This window comes from Ursus americanus, chromosome 10 (genome assembly GCF_024610735.1).
Source record: "Ursus americanus isolate L20-20 chromosome 10, mUrsAme1.1.p, whole genome shotgun sequence".
Taxonomy (NCBI): domain Eukaryota; kingdom Metazoa; phylum Chordata; class Mammalia; order Carnivora; family Ursidae; genus Ursus; species Ursus americanus.
The window spans coordinates 67,394,321-67,410,848 of record NC_142136.1 but is presented as its reverse complement, the minus strand read 5'-3'; the positions used below and the strand labels follow the sequence as shown (position 1 = coordinate 67,410,848).

Sequence of the window (16,528 nt, the reverse complement as noted above, 5' to 3'; positions counted from 1 at the left end):
GCTACTTAGTAATTCTACACCTGTTCAAGTCCACGCCTATCAACTTGCTAAGCTTCCCAAACAAGTGCAGGGTAAACCGGGAGGACATCCGAATCTGGGGCTGAGGCGGCAGTGGCTGCTGCCCGCTTGGGATTGGGCTTTTCAGATTTTTGTTCAGAGTCTCGAATGTATCTCCTACAATGGCAGTTGATGACAGCAATTTATGTTCCAGAACGAAGAACAAACTAAATTCGTCTCAAAATGATTATAAATCGTCAAGACGGAGTAGCCTGCCACCCGAACTACTCATAGGAAATGACATTAGAGGGAGACTTCAAAGAAACTTGAAAAATTTGGAACCCATTCACCTGAAGCGCCCGAAAAAGAGACCGTCCATATTTCCAGGTAGGAATTGTTTAAGTTTATGCCCGCCAGTAGAAAAAAAGGACCGTATTTCATTGGTTACGATCAGATGTGTTACATTTAAAATTAACTTGGGACAGTTGAGAGCTTAAAGTTGCCAGACAAATATGTTTGAATGTAAAAAATAAAGTGATTCCTCGATCTGAAAGCACCCCCATCTTCTTCCTTTTCTTTTCTTTGTTTATTGTAACATCTTTAAGGCTCTGTAAATAGGCAGCTCTTTTATTACTTGTCAGTTGCGGCCGGATCGAGGAACTGCTTTGCTTGCAATCTGGAAGAATTCCATGCTGCATTTCATTCTCTGGCATATTTTCTTTATTTTGCAAGATTATTGGATTGTTGAGTGAAGCTGATGTTTGTGTGCACCAGAAATTAACACCATTAAATACTCGAATGCATGCTTTAAATTCCTGTCTTGCATCAGAGCCTAAAACCATTTGTAGTAAAGGGCTCAATTAAACAATGTGGATGGTGAACTGTATTACAGCACAGAAGATTTGGGGATTACATTCTGGAGATAAAGGGACTCTGATGTCTGCTTCAGGTGTCCCTCTGGATATTACAGATGTGTAGGTCATTTGATGTCTATGACAGTAACCCCCAACTGAGGTATCACTGGAGAATGATTACTGGAGAGTCTGAAATTATTTAGTCAACTTGATTTCAATACTATTTGCATTGGAATTTCCTGGAGAAACCAGAAGTGGCCTTTTTTTGTTGTGATTGGTCTGTTGGGAGTCTTTACTGAGGATAGATTAGACCCAACTGCCAAGGACCAACTCTGTGATGCTAGAAAACAAAAATAATAATTCAACCAGGTTTTACTTCACAAAAATGGGATTGACTTCCCTAACAGCTGAGTCATTATCCTGCTTTAGGAAATAGCCAGGAGATGATTTAGAAGCATGGGGACTCAAGGCCACAAGCTGAAAATCACATTTCTTAAGGACACTGTTGTTTTTGTGAATCTCTTCTTGGTTCAGTGATATGGCTCTGGTGTCAAACTCTGCTGCAGAGAACAAACGAAGCCCAGACTAGACTGGGCCAGAGGTGTGAGTGTTGTAGTGCAAAGGAAGGGACAATGTGAAAAATGCCGTAAGCACGAGCGCTGAAGCGTCTGATGTGTCTGGAAAAATAGCCACTTTCTGCCTGTTCTGTGATCTGAAGGCCCCGAGGAGCCCAGGCCAGCCTTGTTGTCCTGAAGCGGCCTGGCAGGGAGCACTTTGTGTTGAGTTGGTTTGCTAACACTTCTTCAGGAACGTTCTCCCAGACCTTTACGTCACCTTCTGCCTTTCACTCTCTTTGGTTTAACATCCCCCGGGCCCATTTGTGTTCTGATGCTCCCTGCCTTCCTCTACCACCACCCGCATTTACTTCGTGAAGTCTCCTTCTTTCCAAACAGTTAGACCCTGGGGCCCCTCACCTCCTTCCGCCACGATTCCCATTCATCTTCTCTTTCTAGAAGGTCATCTCACTCTGGGCTGTCAGCTACAGCTGCGACACTGTGGGAAGACTCTTAGCTTGGACCTCAAACAGGTTATCCTTCCTGAGATCTTGAATTGTCATGATTAAGAATAGGGTAGTGTTGTGAAAAGGGCACTGCGTGGAGGGGAGCTGAGTTCTAGTCTACACTGTGTCCCTCAGTGGCTGTGTGTTCTCTGAGCCACCCGCCTGACCCTGTGGCATTCAAGTACGTTATTTACGTCTGCCCCCCTTTCCCTCATTGGGGACCATGGCACGAGAGAGGCTCTTCTCTTCCTTCCAACATTTCACTCAGTCTTCAACTGACAGGTGAGAGAGTTACCTGGACAAAGTCTGGAAAATACTGGCTACTCGATTTCTAAATTCCTCTTTAATTAAACCACGACTCCGTTGTCACACAGGTTGTCCTAACTTCTTTTTGCAATGGATAGCTGCACATCTCACCAACGCTCCTAAGCATCACCTGAAAACAAATGTACCTGGATGTGATAACTATTCGCATCTTCTACTTCTGCGTAGCGGTACATAATGAGCCGATACGATGTATGCGGGACCTGAGAGTCAAAGAAACTAAGGTGCATCTCAGAATTAGCAGCTGGCAAAACTAGGGCTCAGACCTGGGTATTTTGACTCCAGTATGGAAGCGGTTTCTGCTCGATTACACTGCACTCTGTTGTCAACTGTTGTTGCCATTTGTCTGATGAGATTCAAGGCTGGAAGACATGTCAGCATTCCACTGGTGTTCGCTCTGACCCTTATGAATGCACACATCTACACACCCTCCATCTCAGGTCCCACGTGTTCAGTCCTGCGCTATAATGGTTGACCGATTGGTTGATAATTCATCCATTCATTCATGAACTATTTGTTTGGTTCTTGCACTGTTAGGAATAGACTTTCGGGAATCTGACTGCATATCACCCTTCTCCTCTGTTGCCCACTTCTCTCCTAAGGGCCATCCCACACTGCAGAGAGTCACCTACCCAAGAGGCAAGTCTGGTTGTTTCATCCCCTTAATTACAATTCTTCAGTGGTTATCACTATTCTTAGGATAAACTCCAAACTCCTTAATGTGAAGTATGAGAGACTGTGTAATCTGGCCATAGCTTCCCTCCCTAGCCTCTCTCTTGGCATACCCTCCCCTTGCATCTCAACCAACTCAGCCAACTTCCAACCCCCATGGCCCACCATTTTTCCTCTTCTGGAATACCCTACCTGCATAGTTTCACCTAATTCCTACGTTGGCTTTAGGTGTCAGCTTGACATCCCTTCTTATAGGAAGTTTTCCTTACCCCCATCTGGGTTGGGTCCACTCTGTGTCCTTCTCCTCATAACACCTGGACTTTTCCCTAGCACAACACTTATCACACCGCATTGTAATTGTCTGTTTATTTGTCTGTATCTCCTACTAGCCAGTGAGCCATGAGCCATATCAGTCTCATTCACCATTGTATCCCTAGTACCTATCACAATGCCTGGCACATACTATGTGCTCAATAAATATTTATTCAATTGATTCATAATGCACTGCACTGAATTAACTCTTGACATACCTTGTTTTCTCTGTCTTCTTCCAGACTCTCTCCATGCCATTCTCCTTTACCTCCCAGCGCACGCGTGCACGCTCACACACACACACACACACACACACACACACGTGCTCACACACTCTTACATTCCTATTATGCCCTGTGTTTCATTCTCCATCTGGGCTTCAAGGCCCAGTTAAAATCTTCTATCTTCTGCAATCACACGCCTTTCTTCCTCTGACCTCTTTGAGTTCCCCTTTATGCTTACCACTTCCTTGGCTTCAATACTGCATAACGCTATTTTTAAAAAAAAAAAAAAAGAATACTTCTTGGCATTGGGTTTAGTTGTCTTAGGTTGTGAATGGGTTCAGTGGTCACTTTGTTACTTTGTGGCAACTGTTGAATTTTTGTTTGGATAGAAACTTGGAAAATAGGGCCTGTATCTTATATGCCCTTGCCTGGCCCACTTGTCCAGGAGAGGGAATTGCACAGAGGAGGTGTTCACTCAACATCTGGTGGTTAATTAAGTACTTTGCCATGAAGCTGGGTCCGTTCTGTAGGGCCTGAGTCGAGCTCCAGGAAAGCCCTAGTTGGCAGCTAGAGACTGTCACAGGGGAAGGTCTTAATACTGACTTTCATCATTTTAAGAACTCCTGGTGGGGGAAAAATGCAGGTGTCCCTTGTCTCAGTGTGGAATTCATTCATTGAAACGTGTGAGGATCCTGCTGTCTGCCGGGAACTATTCTAGACCTTGGGGAGAAAGCCGAAAATACTAGTTTCTGGTCTAGGCGGATGGTAAGGAATTTTCCTAGCTGGGTGCCTTGCCTGTGGCGCAGCTCAGTGAACGCCTCTTGAATAAAGGGACTCAGAGCGTTGAATTTTTGGAAGGAAAATAATACACTTAAAAATCATGTTTACACACAAATATTAAATACTAACCATTTTTTTCCCCTTAAAGAAGCCTCAACAGTAGAATGCTAGTTCCAACTGAAGTTCTGCAGCTTCACCGGGTCTCCCCAGGCCCAGAATCAAAGGTGTATGTCCCTAGCAAGCCTCCCCCCCGCTCCCGGGTCTCCCCTCCTCCTCAAAGAACTCCACGGGCTCCATAGCAGTGGGCTCAGCCCAGTGAAAGAAAGGGGAGAGACAGAAGTGGCCCTAACATATACCATACCCAGAAGCATGTCAGATTGAAATAAGCATCTGCGTCTGCACCTGGAAGCCAGTGGGGCTCAGGTGCCGGCTGTAATGGGCTGTTCCCTCAGCACTCTTCAGCAAACAAGTTGGTCTGTATAATCAGCTAGTTCTTAAAATATCTTCTGATTTTTACAATCATCTGCTGTGAAAAGCAAGCACTCATCTGGTTGGAGGAAACAGGCAGTTCCACGTACTTCCTTGCTGCTTAGTCAGAGGACAAGCTTGCTGAGGACTGCTCACAGCCACAGGAGTAGGAGACCCCGGCCAGCACTCACAAGGCAGATGCAAATCTTGATTCTCATTTTTAGCTCAACTCCATTCAAAAGGCATGTATTTTTTTTTTTCAAATCCACAATCTAAAAAAAGAGAAAAAAGTCATTCCAAATCATAGTAGTTTTATAATCAAAGAGATTTTGAACATTTCTAAAGGAAAACTGCTTTTCTCGTTTTCTTGCCGTGCGTAGGTTTCTATTGGAAACACAAGGGAGCCATTAGAACGATGGCACGGGGATGTGTTCTGGCCTCCCTTAGGGCGGCCAGAAGGGGACTGTGAGGATGGGCAGTTTAATTCAAGTCCCCTACTTATCACAAGCACAGTAAAAGACACAAGTATTGTGTTCTCTGTTGGAGTTCTGTTACTCCGGAACCCTGCTGACTAGTGCATTTGGTGACATTCAGCAGGGCCTTCAAGGGAGGGCTCCTTAGAGATGTGCTATAAAAAACTGCATCCTGGGATCGTGTTCTGTTGTCATGGCTGGGAATACGTTCAATGGCTCCACTTGGTAATGACAGGAAGCATACTTCATACACCCGGTATTCCCCACAACACCCACCAGCACGCTTTGCATATGGTAAGTGCATAAGAGGTGGTGAAATAGTCCGATGGGGTGGAAGACGTGCGAGAATAAATGTGTCACGACCCCTCTGTGGGCCGCACCCCTGCCCACCTGATCCTGTAACTTCCTCCAGTAGCTCCTTCCAAAGGAGGTTGTGCTCAGGAGCCAAAGCAGAGGGAACTTGGGTGGCTCAGTCAGTTGGGCGTCTGCCTTTCTTTTTGTCATGATCTCAGGGTCCAGTGATCAAGCTCCACATCGGATTCCCTGCTCAGTAGGGAGCCTGCTTTTCCCTCTGCTCCTCTCCCTCCGATACCCTCCCTGCTCATGCTCTCTCTCTCTAATGGATGCATAAAATCTTAAAAAAAAAAAAAAAAAAAGCAAGAGTTTGAACTTCTATTTTAGTCAAAGTAAATATCTGCCTTACGTCTGGGTTCAAGTTCGAATCCTCCCACTTACTAAATGAGTGAAGTCACTTGATCTCTCAGAGCTTATTTCCTTCTCTGAATTGGAAATGAAAACACCAGTTTCACAGGGGGCGTTAAACTCCAAAGAGATACTGCATGACTATTAAATGATACACACCTACAATTGCTAGTGGGCTCTTATTCTTTGGTGGTATTAAAAGTTTGGTTCTTCAAAATTAGTGCTTTTCCTATTACTGGGTGGGTAGTAGGTATGATTGGAACACTTTGGCAAATCCTCATGATTGGTGAGTTCTCCAAAGTTGTTAATCAGACCCTCTGCTAAGGTAAATCCTATATAATGAGACACTAGTAAAAGACCCATTAATTTTAAATTTCTCATAAAAAGAGGAGGATATGGAAGCTCTTCTTTGTAATTCAACATCCATGTATTTTCTCACCAGGAATCATTAAACTTGAATGTACTGTCGTGTAAAGTACACCTCTGAAAACCGTTCAAGATTAGAAACATCAATGTCTGGGTTTTACAAACTTACTTGGAGCCTTGTGGTGTTTAATATTTTCTCCTAATTTTGCCAGTGTAAGGCCTTGCTTTTGGAAACTCAGCCCCTGAGCTTAATTTTTTTAAACTAGAACTTGGAATAGGAAGGTAATTGGTGTGCACTTGTGATTTTAAAATAGTGCTTCTATATAAGATTGTAAATGAACTTGTAAATTAATCTTTTTAAATATGAGTGTTTAGACTTCAAAAACGTTTGAATGTTAGCATTTAATATTTTGACTTAAAGTATTTAACAGTATTTATGGCATTTCTTATTAAAAACTACTGGTGCCACCAAAACAGGTAGCCTGTTTACTTAAATAATCAAATTATTTATTGGATAAGTTTATTCAAGGGGATGAGGTTTTGTTTTTGTTTTGCTTTGTTGTGTTATCTGAAAAGAAACAAAAACCTCTAATGAGATTATGACTGGTAAACCTGTTACTTTTAAGGAAAGCAAAAATGCTGATGCTATAATATTTATACGCATGATTTATAAGCAAGGGGAAATATGTTTACCTTTATGCAGGGACCGATAGTGCACTTGGCATAAGGAGAAGAAATTAGCTTTATACTTCCACATCAGCCTTTTCTCTCTGTCATAAAAAAGAATAAAAAATAAAAATACAGGTTTCTGCATTCAGGATTTACTATATAAATATATGGAAAAGTGGCCTAAACACTTCTGTTCTAAAAGCAGTTCCGTCCCATTTGTTGATCTACAGCAAATGTGTAACTTCACAGATGTAAGAGTTCCTGTACACTTTTTCCCCCCATTTTTAAATAATGCTCTAAATATGTATTCACATCTGGACTAAAGAAAGGATTACAGACTCTTACATCCATGTAACTTGGTGTTTACTCAATATACTTCAGAGGCGATGGTTAAGCATTTTTATCTGTTTGCATAAATGATGTACTTTGAGGAGCACTGGGTGTTATATGCAACTGATGAATTGTTGAACACTTCATGTGAAACTAAGGATGTACTATGTGTTGGCTAATTGAAGTTAAATAAATAAATAAACAAACATGAATGAAAACTATTTAGGGTGGAAACGGCCCCCCAGGTAGCTCATTACATAAGAAACCACCAAACCCCCACCCGCTTTTGCTCCAAATATTTTGGGACTATCTAACTATCTAAAGGATGTTTGCCTTCAAAATTTAATTACAATACCTCCAGGTTTTCTTTAAGATCTAGCAAGATATAGATTTGGGAGTAGGGGTTACAAAATGAGATGAAATAAGTAGTTAATTCCTGGTGGTGTGCTTATACAAACTCTCATGACAAAATGGCCAGGGTGTTTTTCAGTCACGATTTTAAAACCTTTCCATCCCAAATGGGTCATGAGTTTAACTTTTTCTGTGCTGAGCAGCCGATTGTCAGACGTGCCTCTGAACATCCTGGAAACATCAGAGGTCCATCTGGATGAACATCCCAGCATCCAGATCCCGGAGACAGGGGACTGCGAGGATGGTCATTAGAGCAGATTCATTGATGGTGCCTCTCTACTATCAGATGTCACACTTCTCTCCCCACCCTGACACTTAAGGAAGACTGAAGTCATCTTAATGGATAATCAGTGCTGGATGGCATTTTAGAGTAATTATGGTCAAGAAAGACACAATTTTAAGAAACATTCCTTAAGTATTGGAGTATTGCTCAAAGGTAACTGGAAGATATGCATGAGAAAAACTACAACATCTGTTCAACAAAAATCTAAACTCTCTTGATGAGTGAATGTCTATTAGGTGCAGAACATGTGCAAGGCGTGGATGATGGTTAAGACTTGAGGCACAGTAATTTGTTCTCATATCGAATTTTTTGCTACAAGAGCAGGTGCATTAATATGGGCACTCAAGCTTCTCTGGCAACCAATATTTAAGCCTCTTTGTTGCCCCAGTTAATGGCCACACTGATACCATGTCATCTGGCATGGAAGTCCTAATTGGCAAGGAAGCATTTCCCTACAGGAAGGTCCCAGGGGACCTTAATTCTTCTCCTCCTCCTCCTCCTCCTCAGAGTTTCTTTGCTGGGGCTTTGTTCCTTTTTGTAATTTGTGCCTTTTTTCTGAGCCCTCTAAAAAACAGCCAGGTGAAAAGTGTCCTGAGGCAAATGCCCCTCCGTGAGGTTCAATTCAGCAAGGGTTCCAGTCCTTTGAGATATTTGGACTCCTGTATAACTAGGGGAATATTAACTTACCAATTTAGGCCAGAGTGCAGAACTCTAAGCTACCCATCTCCAGGTACGAATCTCTGCTCAGAATGATAGGATAAAATTCTCTGCCACCTCTTGACCATTTTTTATAATGGTAACAATGTGTAATGGACTGAATGTCTGTGCCCCCCCCTCCAAATTCCTATGTTGAAGCGATAATCCCCAGTTGATGGTATTTGGAGATGAGGCTTTGGGAGGCAGTTAGGCCATGAGAGTGGAACCTTTTTGAACATGCTTAGTGCCCTTATAAGAACATATGCAAGAGAGATGATCACTGTCTGCTATGTGAGGACACAGCAAGAAGGCAGCCATCTGCAAACCGGGAAGAAGGCCCTCGCCAGACATCAAATCAGCCAGCACCTTGACCTTAGACCTCCACGTCTCCAGAACTGTGAGAAATGAGTGTTTGTTGTCTAAGCTACCTCGTCTATAGTAATTTGGTGTAGCAGCCTGAATTGGCTAAGCCTCAGTGCTTGTTAGAGGCAGCCAGCTGGATGAATGAGACACATTTAAACCCTTAAAAATAAAAGCTTGTAAACCACACAAGTAATATTATAAAATACACAGAACCATCCAATGAATAAAAGTTAATGAATATCATACGGGATACTTACTGCTGCACAGAAATTGCATTATTCAGTAGAGGGCCAACTACACCTACTGTGTTTATTTTCTTTCATTATGGAATCACATGCATCTTTTCAAAAGAAATATTGCCAAATATAATTACTTTGAACAAAGATGTCACAAACTGCTACCTAATTATTTAGATAGAAGGCAATGCATTTTTGGAAAATTGTAAACATCCCAAAGTTATGGCCTTGCACTTCGTCTTAATTTCTGCTAAATTAGGGCTTTGTTGTTTCAGATGTACCCGTACTATTCAGTCAGTCCTTCTTCAACAAAAAGTAGGGAACTAAAATCTGTACGCTTCCCCAAGCTTAGCTAAGATCTATAATGATAGAAGCCATTTTATTGGCAATAAATCAGCTTCTGATTCCTACACCAAACACTCCCACACACACAAACATGGATGGGCAGGAAGAAAGGAAGTGGTCCAGGATGATATTCTTCATAGACAACCTAAAATGAAAACACATCAAGGTGGGGCATGGTGGGGGGGGGGAATGCAGAAGAAATCCATCAGGAATTTGTCTAACATGCTCAGCAGAGGGCACTTAAAAAGAAAAAAAAGTGAAAAAAAAAAGTGATATCCACATATACAGTCACCTCCCACAGCAGGGAATATGTGAGGTGGTTTTATTTTGAAAATATCACTGCTATGGACAGGACAAGATGACTGGCAGGTATGGAACTGAGTTTGGTGTTGCCTTTAGGAAGTGGGGACGCTCCCTGAATGTGACCTACATGGTTAAAAGGAAGAGCGACAGGAGTGTCATCATTGCCTTTTTGGTAAATAACGGTTCCCTCTTTAGAAGAGTTTTCTTAAAGTTTCCAAACATTGAAAATAGCGATATGGATGGAACTAGAGGGGATTATGCACTACATGAAATAAGTCAAGAAGAGAAAGACAATTATCCTATGGTTTCACTCATGTGGAACGTAAGGAATTGCACGGAGGACATTAGGAGAAGGAAGCGAAAAGTGAAGGGGGGTGGGGAATCAGAGGGGGAGATGAACCATGAGAGACTATGGACTCCGGGAAACAATCTGAGGGTTTCAGAGGGAAGGGAGGTGGGGGATGGGGTAACACGGTGATGGGTATTAAGGAGGGCATGTGTTGTGATGAGCACTGGGTGTTATACGCAAATAATGAATCATGGAACACTACATCAAAAGCTAATGATGTACTGTATGGTGCCTAACATAACATAATAAAAAAAAAGAAAGGAAGGAAGGAAGAAAATAGTGATGAATTAACACAGAATTGAATGAGGTGAGCTAGGGAGAGTAAACTTTTCTGTTTCATCCTTTCCCCCCAAACAACAACGAAGGATTATAAGCCAACACCCCAACCACTGCCTCTGAGGGATTTATGGGATGGTGGATCAGTTTGGGGAGAAGGTGGAAGAAGAAGAGAGAGAAAGGAGCCCCCAAAGAGTTGATTGGCTTCTCCTTATTGTCACTCTCCTCCTTGAAAGGCTCCCTAGCTCAGTCTGTCCATTATAGCTTTAAAAAAACATTTCGATCTAGCTTACTTTTATTTGGGCTGTAGAGATACAACTTATTAATGTATGAAATTTTGATTTGGGACAGAAGTACAGCATTGCATGTTGCTTTCATTACATTTGAAAATATAATATGTACTTCAATCAAAAAAAGGAAATACATTCTGTAGGAGTAGGTGAAAAATCTACTCAAATATCCACTATCTTCTTTTAGAAGCTATAGTAGGTGGTATAGTTTTGGTTTTGCTTCTTTTGAGGATGGACATTTAAGATGAACAAACACTGTAAAACAAATCAATATGTAAAAGTTGTGCACAAAGTACAGATTAATCAGCCAACTGAAATTCGGCCCTTACCTAAGAGTGTCTGTAGGCCCCTAATTTCTTATACTCCGCAGTTATAATCTTAAGGTACCATATTGTTGCATGCTACTCATTCCTGAATGGGTGCTGTGCAACATCTGTTTAAATGTGGCATAATAAGCTATTGCATATTTTAAGAATTAAAATAAAAGTTATAAAATTTCTGGCCCCCTGGGTGGTACCCAGAGTTCAGCTCAGGTCATGATCTCAAGATGGTGAGACTGAGCCCTGAGTCGGGACCAATGCTGCGCATGGAGCCTGCTTAAGACTCTCTCTCTCTCCCTCTCCCTCTGCCTTGACCCTTCCCCCCTACCCAGCTTGTGTGCACACGCTTTCTCTCTCTCTCTTAAAAAAAAAAAAAAAAAAAGTTATAAAATTTGAAAGGCAATGAATCTCATTCAAAGTGGCAATACCCCTCCAATCAACTTTTAAGGAATGTAATTAGGTGAGAAGCATATCTCACTTTCAAACATTTTTATTTCATTATTGGGAAAATAGGGAGAAGTGCACCCATTTTTAAGTCCTAGGAGTTCGTCAAGCCTAGACCTTGCCAACTCTGGACATCAGTGAGCTATTTCAATTTGTTATCATTGTTGTTTTAACCAATGATAGGGCATCTTGGAAACCTATGGCATTTCCTCAAAAGTTTAATTCCCTCCTAATTATTAACCTACTGATATGCTGTTGAGTCCAGGGGATTCACTATTTTTTCAGAGCTCACACTAAAAAGTGCTTGGTAGTTGTGCTGTTGAAGGACCTAGACAAGAAAATAGTTCATTTGGTAGTGAGCACTGTAGAGAATCAGAGAATCATCGAATTTTGGACCTGAAAGAAGTCTTAGAATCTAATTCACTGCACTCATTTCACAGATGAAGAAATAACAGACCTACAGACAGCTTACATTGAGGGTCTCCTGCTTCCCAGTCTAATCTTCATGATATCACCACAGAAACCTAGATGAAGAACCTCTGGGATCATTTTTTATGAACAGAGAGAGTGAGGAGAAAATGACACAACTTTCCTTTCCACAGGGTCCCAGAGGCAAGCAATCCATGCACCACCCTGCTTATTCAACCTCCACGTGTCCACCATTTTGTACACTGTGGTGGCGGGGCTGGTGGACAGGTGAGGTTGGAAGTTTTAAAAAATACATGTCACTCACAGTTGCTAAGACTCAACTGGGGTGGGTGGGGGTGAGTCCAATTTTGTGCATGGCATCAAGATCTCAGTAGGTTTTATTTTTTATTCTGTCTTCCAGAGATTTAAAAAGTCTCTTTCTTTGACAAACACAGTCAAGTGAAAGAGAGGAAATTTCAGTTTAAGGTAACTTTAGCTCAAGGAAGCACACAGGAAACGTGATTCTCCTCAGGGGGAAAACCTGGACCCTATATAAACATTTCTTTTCTGGGGGAGAGGATCAAGGGATATGTTCCTTTTGAAAGGGAAAGGTCCCGTGAATTTCCATTGCCCCAATGTACTAAGATTTGCTACTATTCCCTTATGACACTGAGGAAACTGAGGCATATGGAGGAAACTGAAGCATATGGAATTTCATTATTCATTCAGCACAAATGCCTTTGATTTAATATTAGATGCCCCTGTTCTTTAGAAGCTTTTTCAGCCACCCCTTCCACATGAGGTTTTTTTCAACACTTTATCAGTATTCTTCAACCTCTAGTCATCTTGGTGGCTCTTTTCTTCTTCCCGCTATCCTTCCAAATTCCTTTCTACCACCATGTCCCCAGAATTTTATTCTCTTCTCCTTCTGTTGTATAGAGCAATTCTGATCTTTCCAGCTCTTACCCCTAAGCCCTTCTTCGGCTGTCATCGCATATCCAAAACCAGTCAAGATGCTCGTCAAAATCCAAGGGCCTTCTGAGACTACATCCTTGAAGCCCGTGGTCAGCATAGGAGTACATGAGAATCATCTGCAAATCTTATTAAAATTAAATTCAGATGCTGGTTCATCAGTTTGGGATCGGCTTAGTAACACTTATCTTAATAGTCATGATTTGATTCTGATCTTCAGCTCATTCTCTGAGAAAGTCTAGTCTAATAAGATTCATCCTCTGCAGGAGGCCGTTGGAGTCTAGATAGCAGGGATTTTTATAGAGGGGATTTTTATTCTGAAACAAAGGTCTGGAAAGACCCCACTGTGATTAAATATCTCCCCATCATTCTATTGCTCAGCCCATTCTATGATATAAACCAAAGATCAATCTTGTTAGAAGGTCTGTCAGTTAAAACTTCGGTAGACTCATTATCAGGGGATAAGACTCATATTTCCTGTCTTAAGAGGATTTCTTTTGTCAGAAACATGTTTGTATTCACTTGAACAGGCCCAGTGACCCGTGCAGCTAAGTTACATAGAGGACAAAGCGTGCTCTGGGACGACCCAGGGGACTTTGCTTACCATCTTCGCGTTTAACAGAAGACATTCTTGAAGGATCAGCAAGGAAGACCATTTGGGGTTAGAAGTTCCACACTGTTTTATATTTTTAATACCCAGAGTAGCTTGTGATAAGTTCATGTTCATTTAGGCAGTATTATTCAATAAGGGGAGCTTTGTTTTCAACTCGGTTTACAGTATAGCTCTGTCCCTTTTTAAAGACAATTTAAATACAAAAATCAGAAACTGAGTAGGTAAATTGTCCGTGCTATGAATTAATAAATTCTCTTATAGTGCATTTTAAATAATTTGTTTTACAGAAATGTGGTGCACACTTCTCAGAAAGATATCAACCCTGTTGTGCAAAGAAATATATGTATCTATATTATTCTTTCTAATAGGTTTACTGTCTTTTCCCATGTTTCTGTCATCTTTTTATCTTTATCCTTAGCTCTTTGAATTGAAGAGCTAAATTTTTCTATTTTTTTATTGCCCTGAAACATTTGTCCAATGATTTCGACCCATAGTGTAGGTGGTCAGGAAGATGCTTATGTCCCACCCAGAGCTGGGCCATACCCTCCCCTCTTCCATTAGCAGTGTGTGAATCTAGGTAAGTAATTTAGCCCCCCGTGTTCCCTAGAATATTCCCTATAAAGCAGGATAAAAATAGTAGCCACCGCCAAGAATCTTTACTATTTTAAGACCCCTCTGGAGTTTAGAAATACATTTCTGAAGTACCTCTCTCCTCCATTGGTAGATTTTTCTTCTATAAGACATTGAACCCTGCTTTTGATTTTTGCTAGTGCGTCTCTCATGGCCCCTCTGCTTTCAGAATTGAGCCTCCACTCGGGAGCATGGCACTGAAGGCCCAGAAGCCCTCGCAGTCGGGCGTCTGCTCAGATGAAAGGCTTCCTGCCTTCCCCGGCCCTTCCAGGTGCTACTCCAGCCCTGGCGACCACAGGCTGCTCTCTGGCCCTGCCGGCCTTTCACTGGTGTGGGGCTACGCACAGCCTTCCTCATCTGCCCACCGTGCTTCTCTCTGTCATATTCTATTTCAGGGCTGAGCTCACAGATCGCCTTATCACTCAAACTGTCCCTTACAGTCCCACCCCCAGATAATTTAGTTGTCTCCCCTTTTGTCCCCTGGGTCTTTGCATATTGTACTATTATAATATTTCATTCTGTACGTGTCTATTGTTATCAGCACAGTCTCTGCCCAGGCTCCAAGCCGTTTGAAGGTAGAAACTGTGTAAGCCGTGAATGAATGAATGAATGAATGAATGAATGAATGAATGTTTGCCTGTCTTAACTGCCTGGTTTGTCTTAGCCATTAGGAACAAGCACAGAGCTAAATGATTTCCTAAGAAGCAATAGTCTATTTTTGTATTCCTTCCCTGGTGAAAGTGGTTTCCTGTCTCCAAATCTCTTATCAGCTGGACTCCTGTTATTTTACTCTTGCGTTACTATATCCCTGTTCGACAAGATTTTTTGCTTATATTATTAACTACTTTAAATCCTCCACAGATTTAATTGACAAGTGTAATACAATATCCTCTGAGAATTCTCTGAAGTAAATAAAATATTTTCCCTTCAAGGGCCGCCTCCTTTCTCCACTTCTGTTTCCCCACTTACTGGATCCTGGGTAAAGCCAATGTCAGCTCTTCATGTGTCCGTCCAGTTGCCTAATGGTTTTGAATCATCATTCTTTATTACTTTGTTTTTCTTCAGCATACATAATTGGCTACAATTACTTGACAGTTTCATTTTGACTAACATAGATCTGCAAACTCCAAGCTTTGTAATGCCTTCACTTTGGCTGGTATCATCCTGTCTGCCCCAATAGCAGGGACTATAATGGTGTTTTGTGCAAACAATACGGAGGAGTGAGGTAGAAAGAAAAGAGACTCAGCAAAAGGAGAGCATCGTAAACTGTCAGAGAATAAAAGTGAATTTCCTAAAATTACTACTATAGTAACGAGGATATGCAACTTTTGCGTTAAATAATTGGGTATAAAGTCTTGTTCCTAAGAAAGCTTACTGAAATGATGGTTCTTTGATGTATAGAATGGATTGTTTACCTGATGAAGCAACATCACGCATATCTCAGGAATAACCAGCTTTACAACTGACAGCAAACTCCTTAGGGCAAAGACTTTATATGTTTGGCACAATTACACTTATTGTACAGCAGGGCCGTATAAATATTTAATAACAGTTCCTCCCACACCTATTCCTGGCAGGTCCAGCCTTCCTGACTTGGCATATCCATAATCAAATATGTATTTCCACATTAATCATTCGAGGTGTGGTGCCACTTGTAGGCTGGTTCCTCTGGGATGGTGCCATCTTCTCTAGGCTTGCTGTGTGCTCTAGGTGACTGGGATACGGATAATTAGCTACGACTATCAAACAGTGCTCTCTTTTTTCCCTTGCTTTGAAATATCACTTCATTTTTCGAGATTGGTGACTTAGGGAGTAGCTAGATTTTCTCCTACAGGTAAAACAGTCACATTTTGAGTTTACACGAAGACCTGGGCTTCATCATCCAGGCCGTATAACTAACTAGAACTATAACCTGAGTTTGGGCGGCTCACTTTGCCTCTCAAGGGGTCAAGTGGCTCATCTGAAAGAGATCCTCTTGGCTATTCGCAGATGTTAGTTCTGGCCCCAAAGTTCTAGGGGACTGCCTATTTCCAGCTGTAGTATCTGTGCACATTCACTCAGAAGAAATAAAAGAACTCACGTGTAAGGCTGTCTTTCTACTGAATTCAAAAGAAGGTGCTGTTACCTACTTGATCTGTTGTCTGATTTTTTTTTCTTTAAGAAGAATTTACCCAATATTAATTACACAGAAGGGAGTCATTGTGGCAACAGATTGGAATTCCAAAGTACGTACATGTAGAATAACCTAGCTATTTAGTTACGTGGATTTTAAAAGAATAACAAAATTTAAAGTGATCCGAAAAAACAAAATCGACTGGCTTTGGGAGACAAAGGTCTACTAGTGGTGTGATCGGGTGC

At 41.7% G+C, this 16,528-nt stretch overlaps 1 protein-coding gene across 5 annotated transcripts in view; it reads left to right on the top strand.

Annotated features, from left to right (window-relative positions):
- Nucleotides 1-16,528, top strand: part of FRY (FRY microtubule binding protein) — a 429,617-nt gene that overhangs the window by 105,955 nt on the left and 307,134 nt on the right. For 4 of the 5 annotated variants that reach the window (XM_087865211.1, XM_087865207.1, XM_087865206.1 and 1 more), the window contains exon 1: nt 47-384. In XM_087865211.1, the coding sequence (XP_087721337.1) occupies nt 180-384 (205 nt within the window). In that variant the 5' untranslated portion in view covers nt 47-179. Of the gene's footprint in view, nt 1-46; nt 385-16,528 lie in introns of those variants that run through there. The other variant, XM_087865212.1, reaches the window with a different exon arrangement.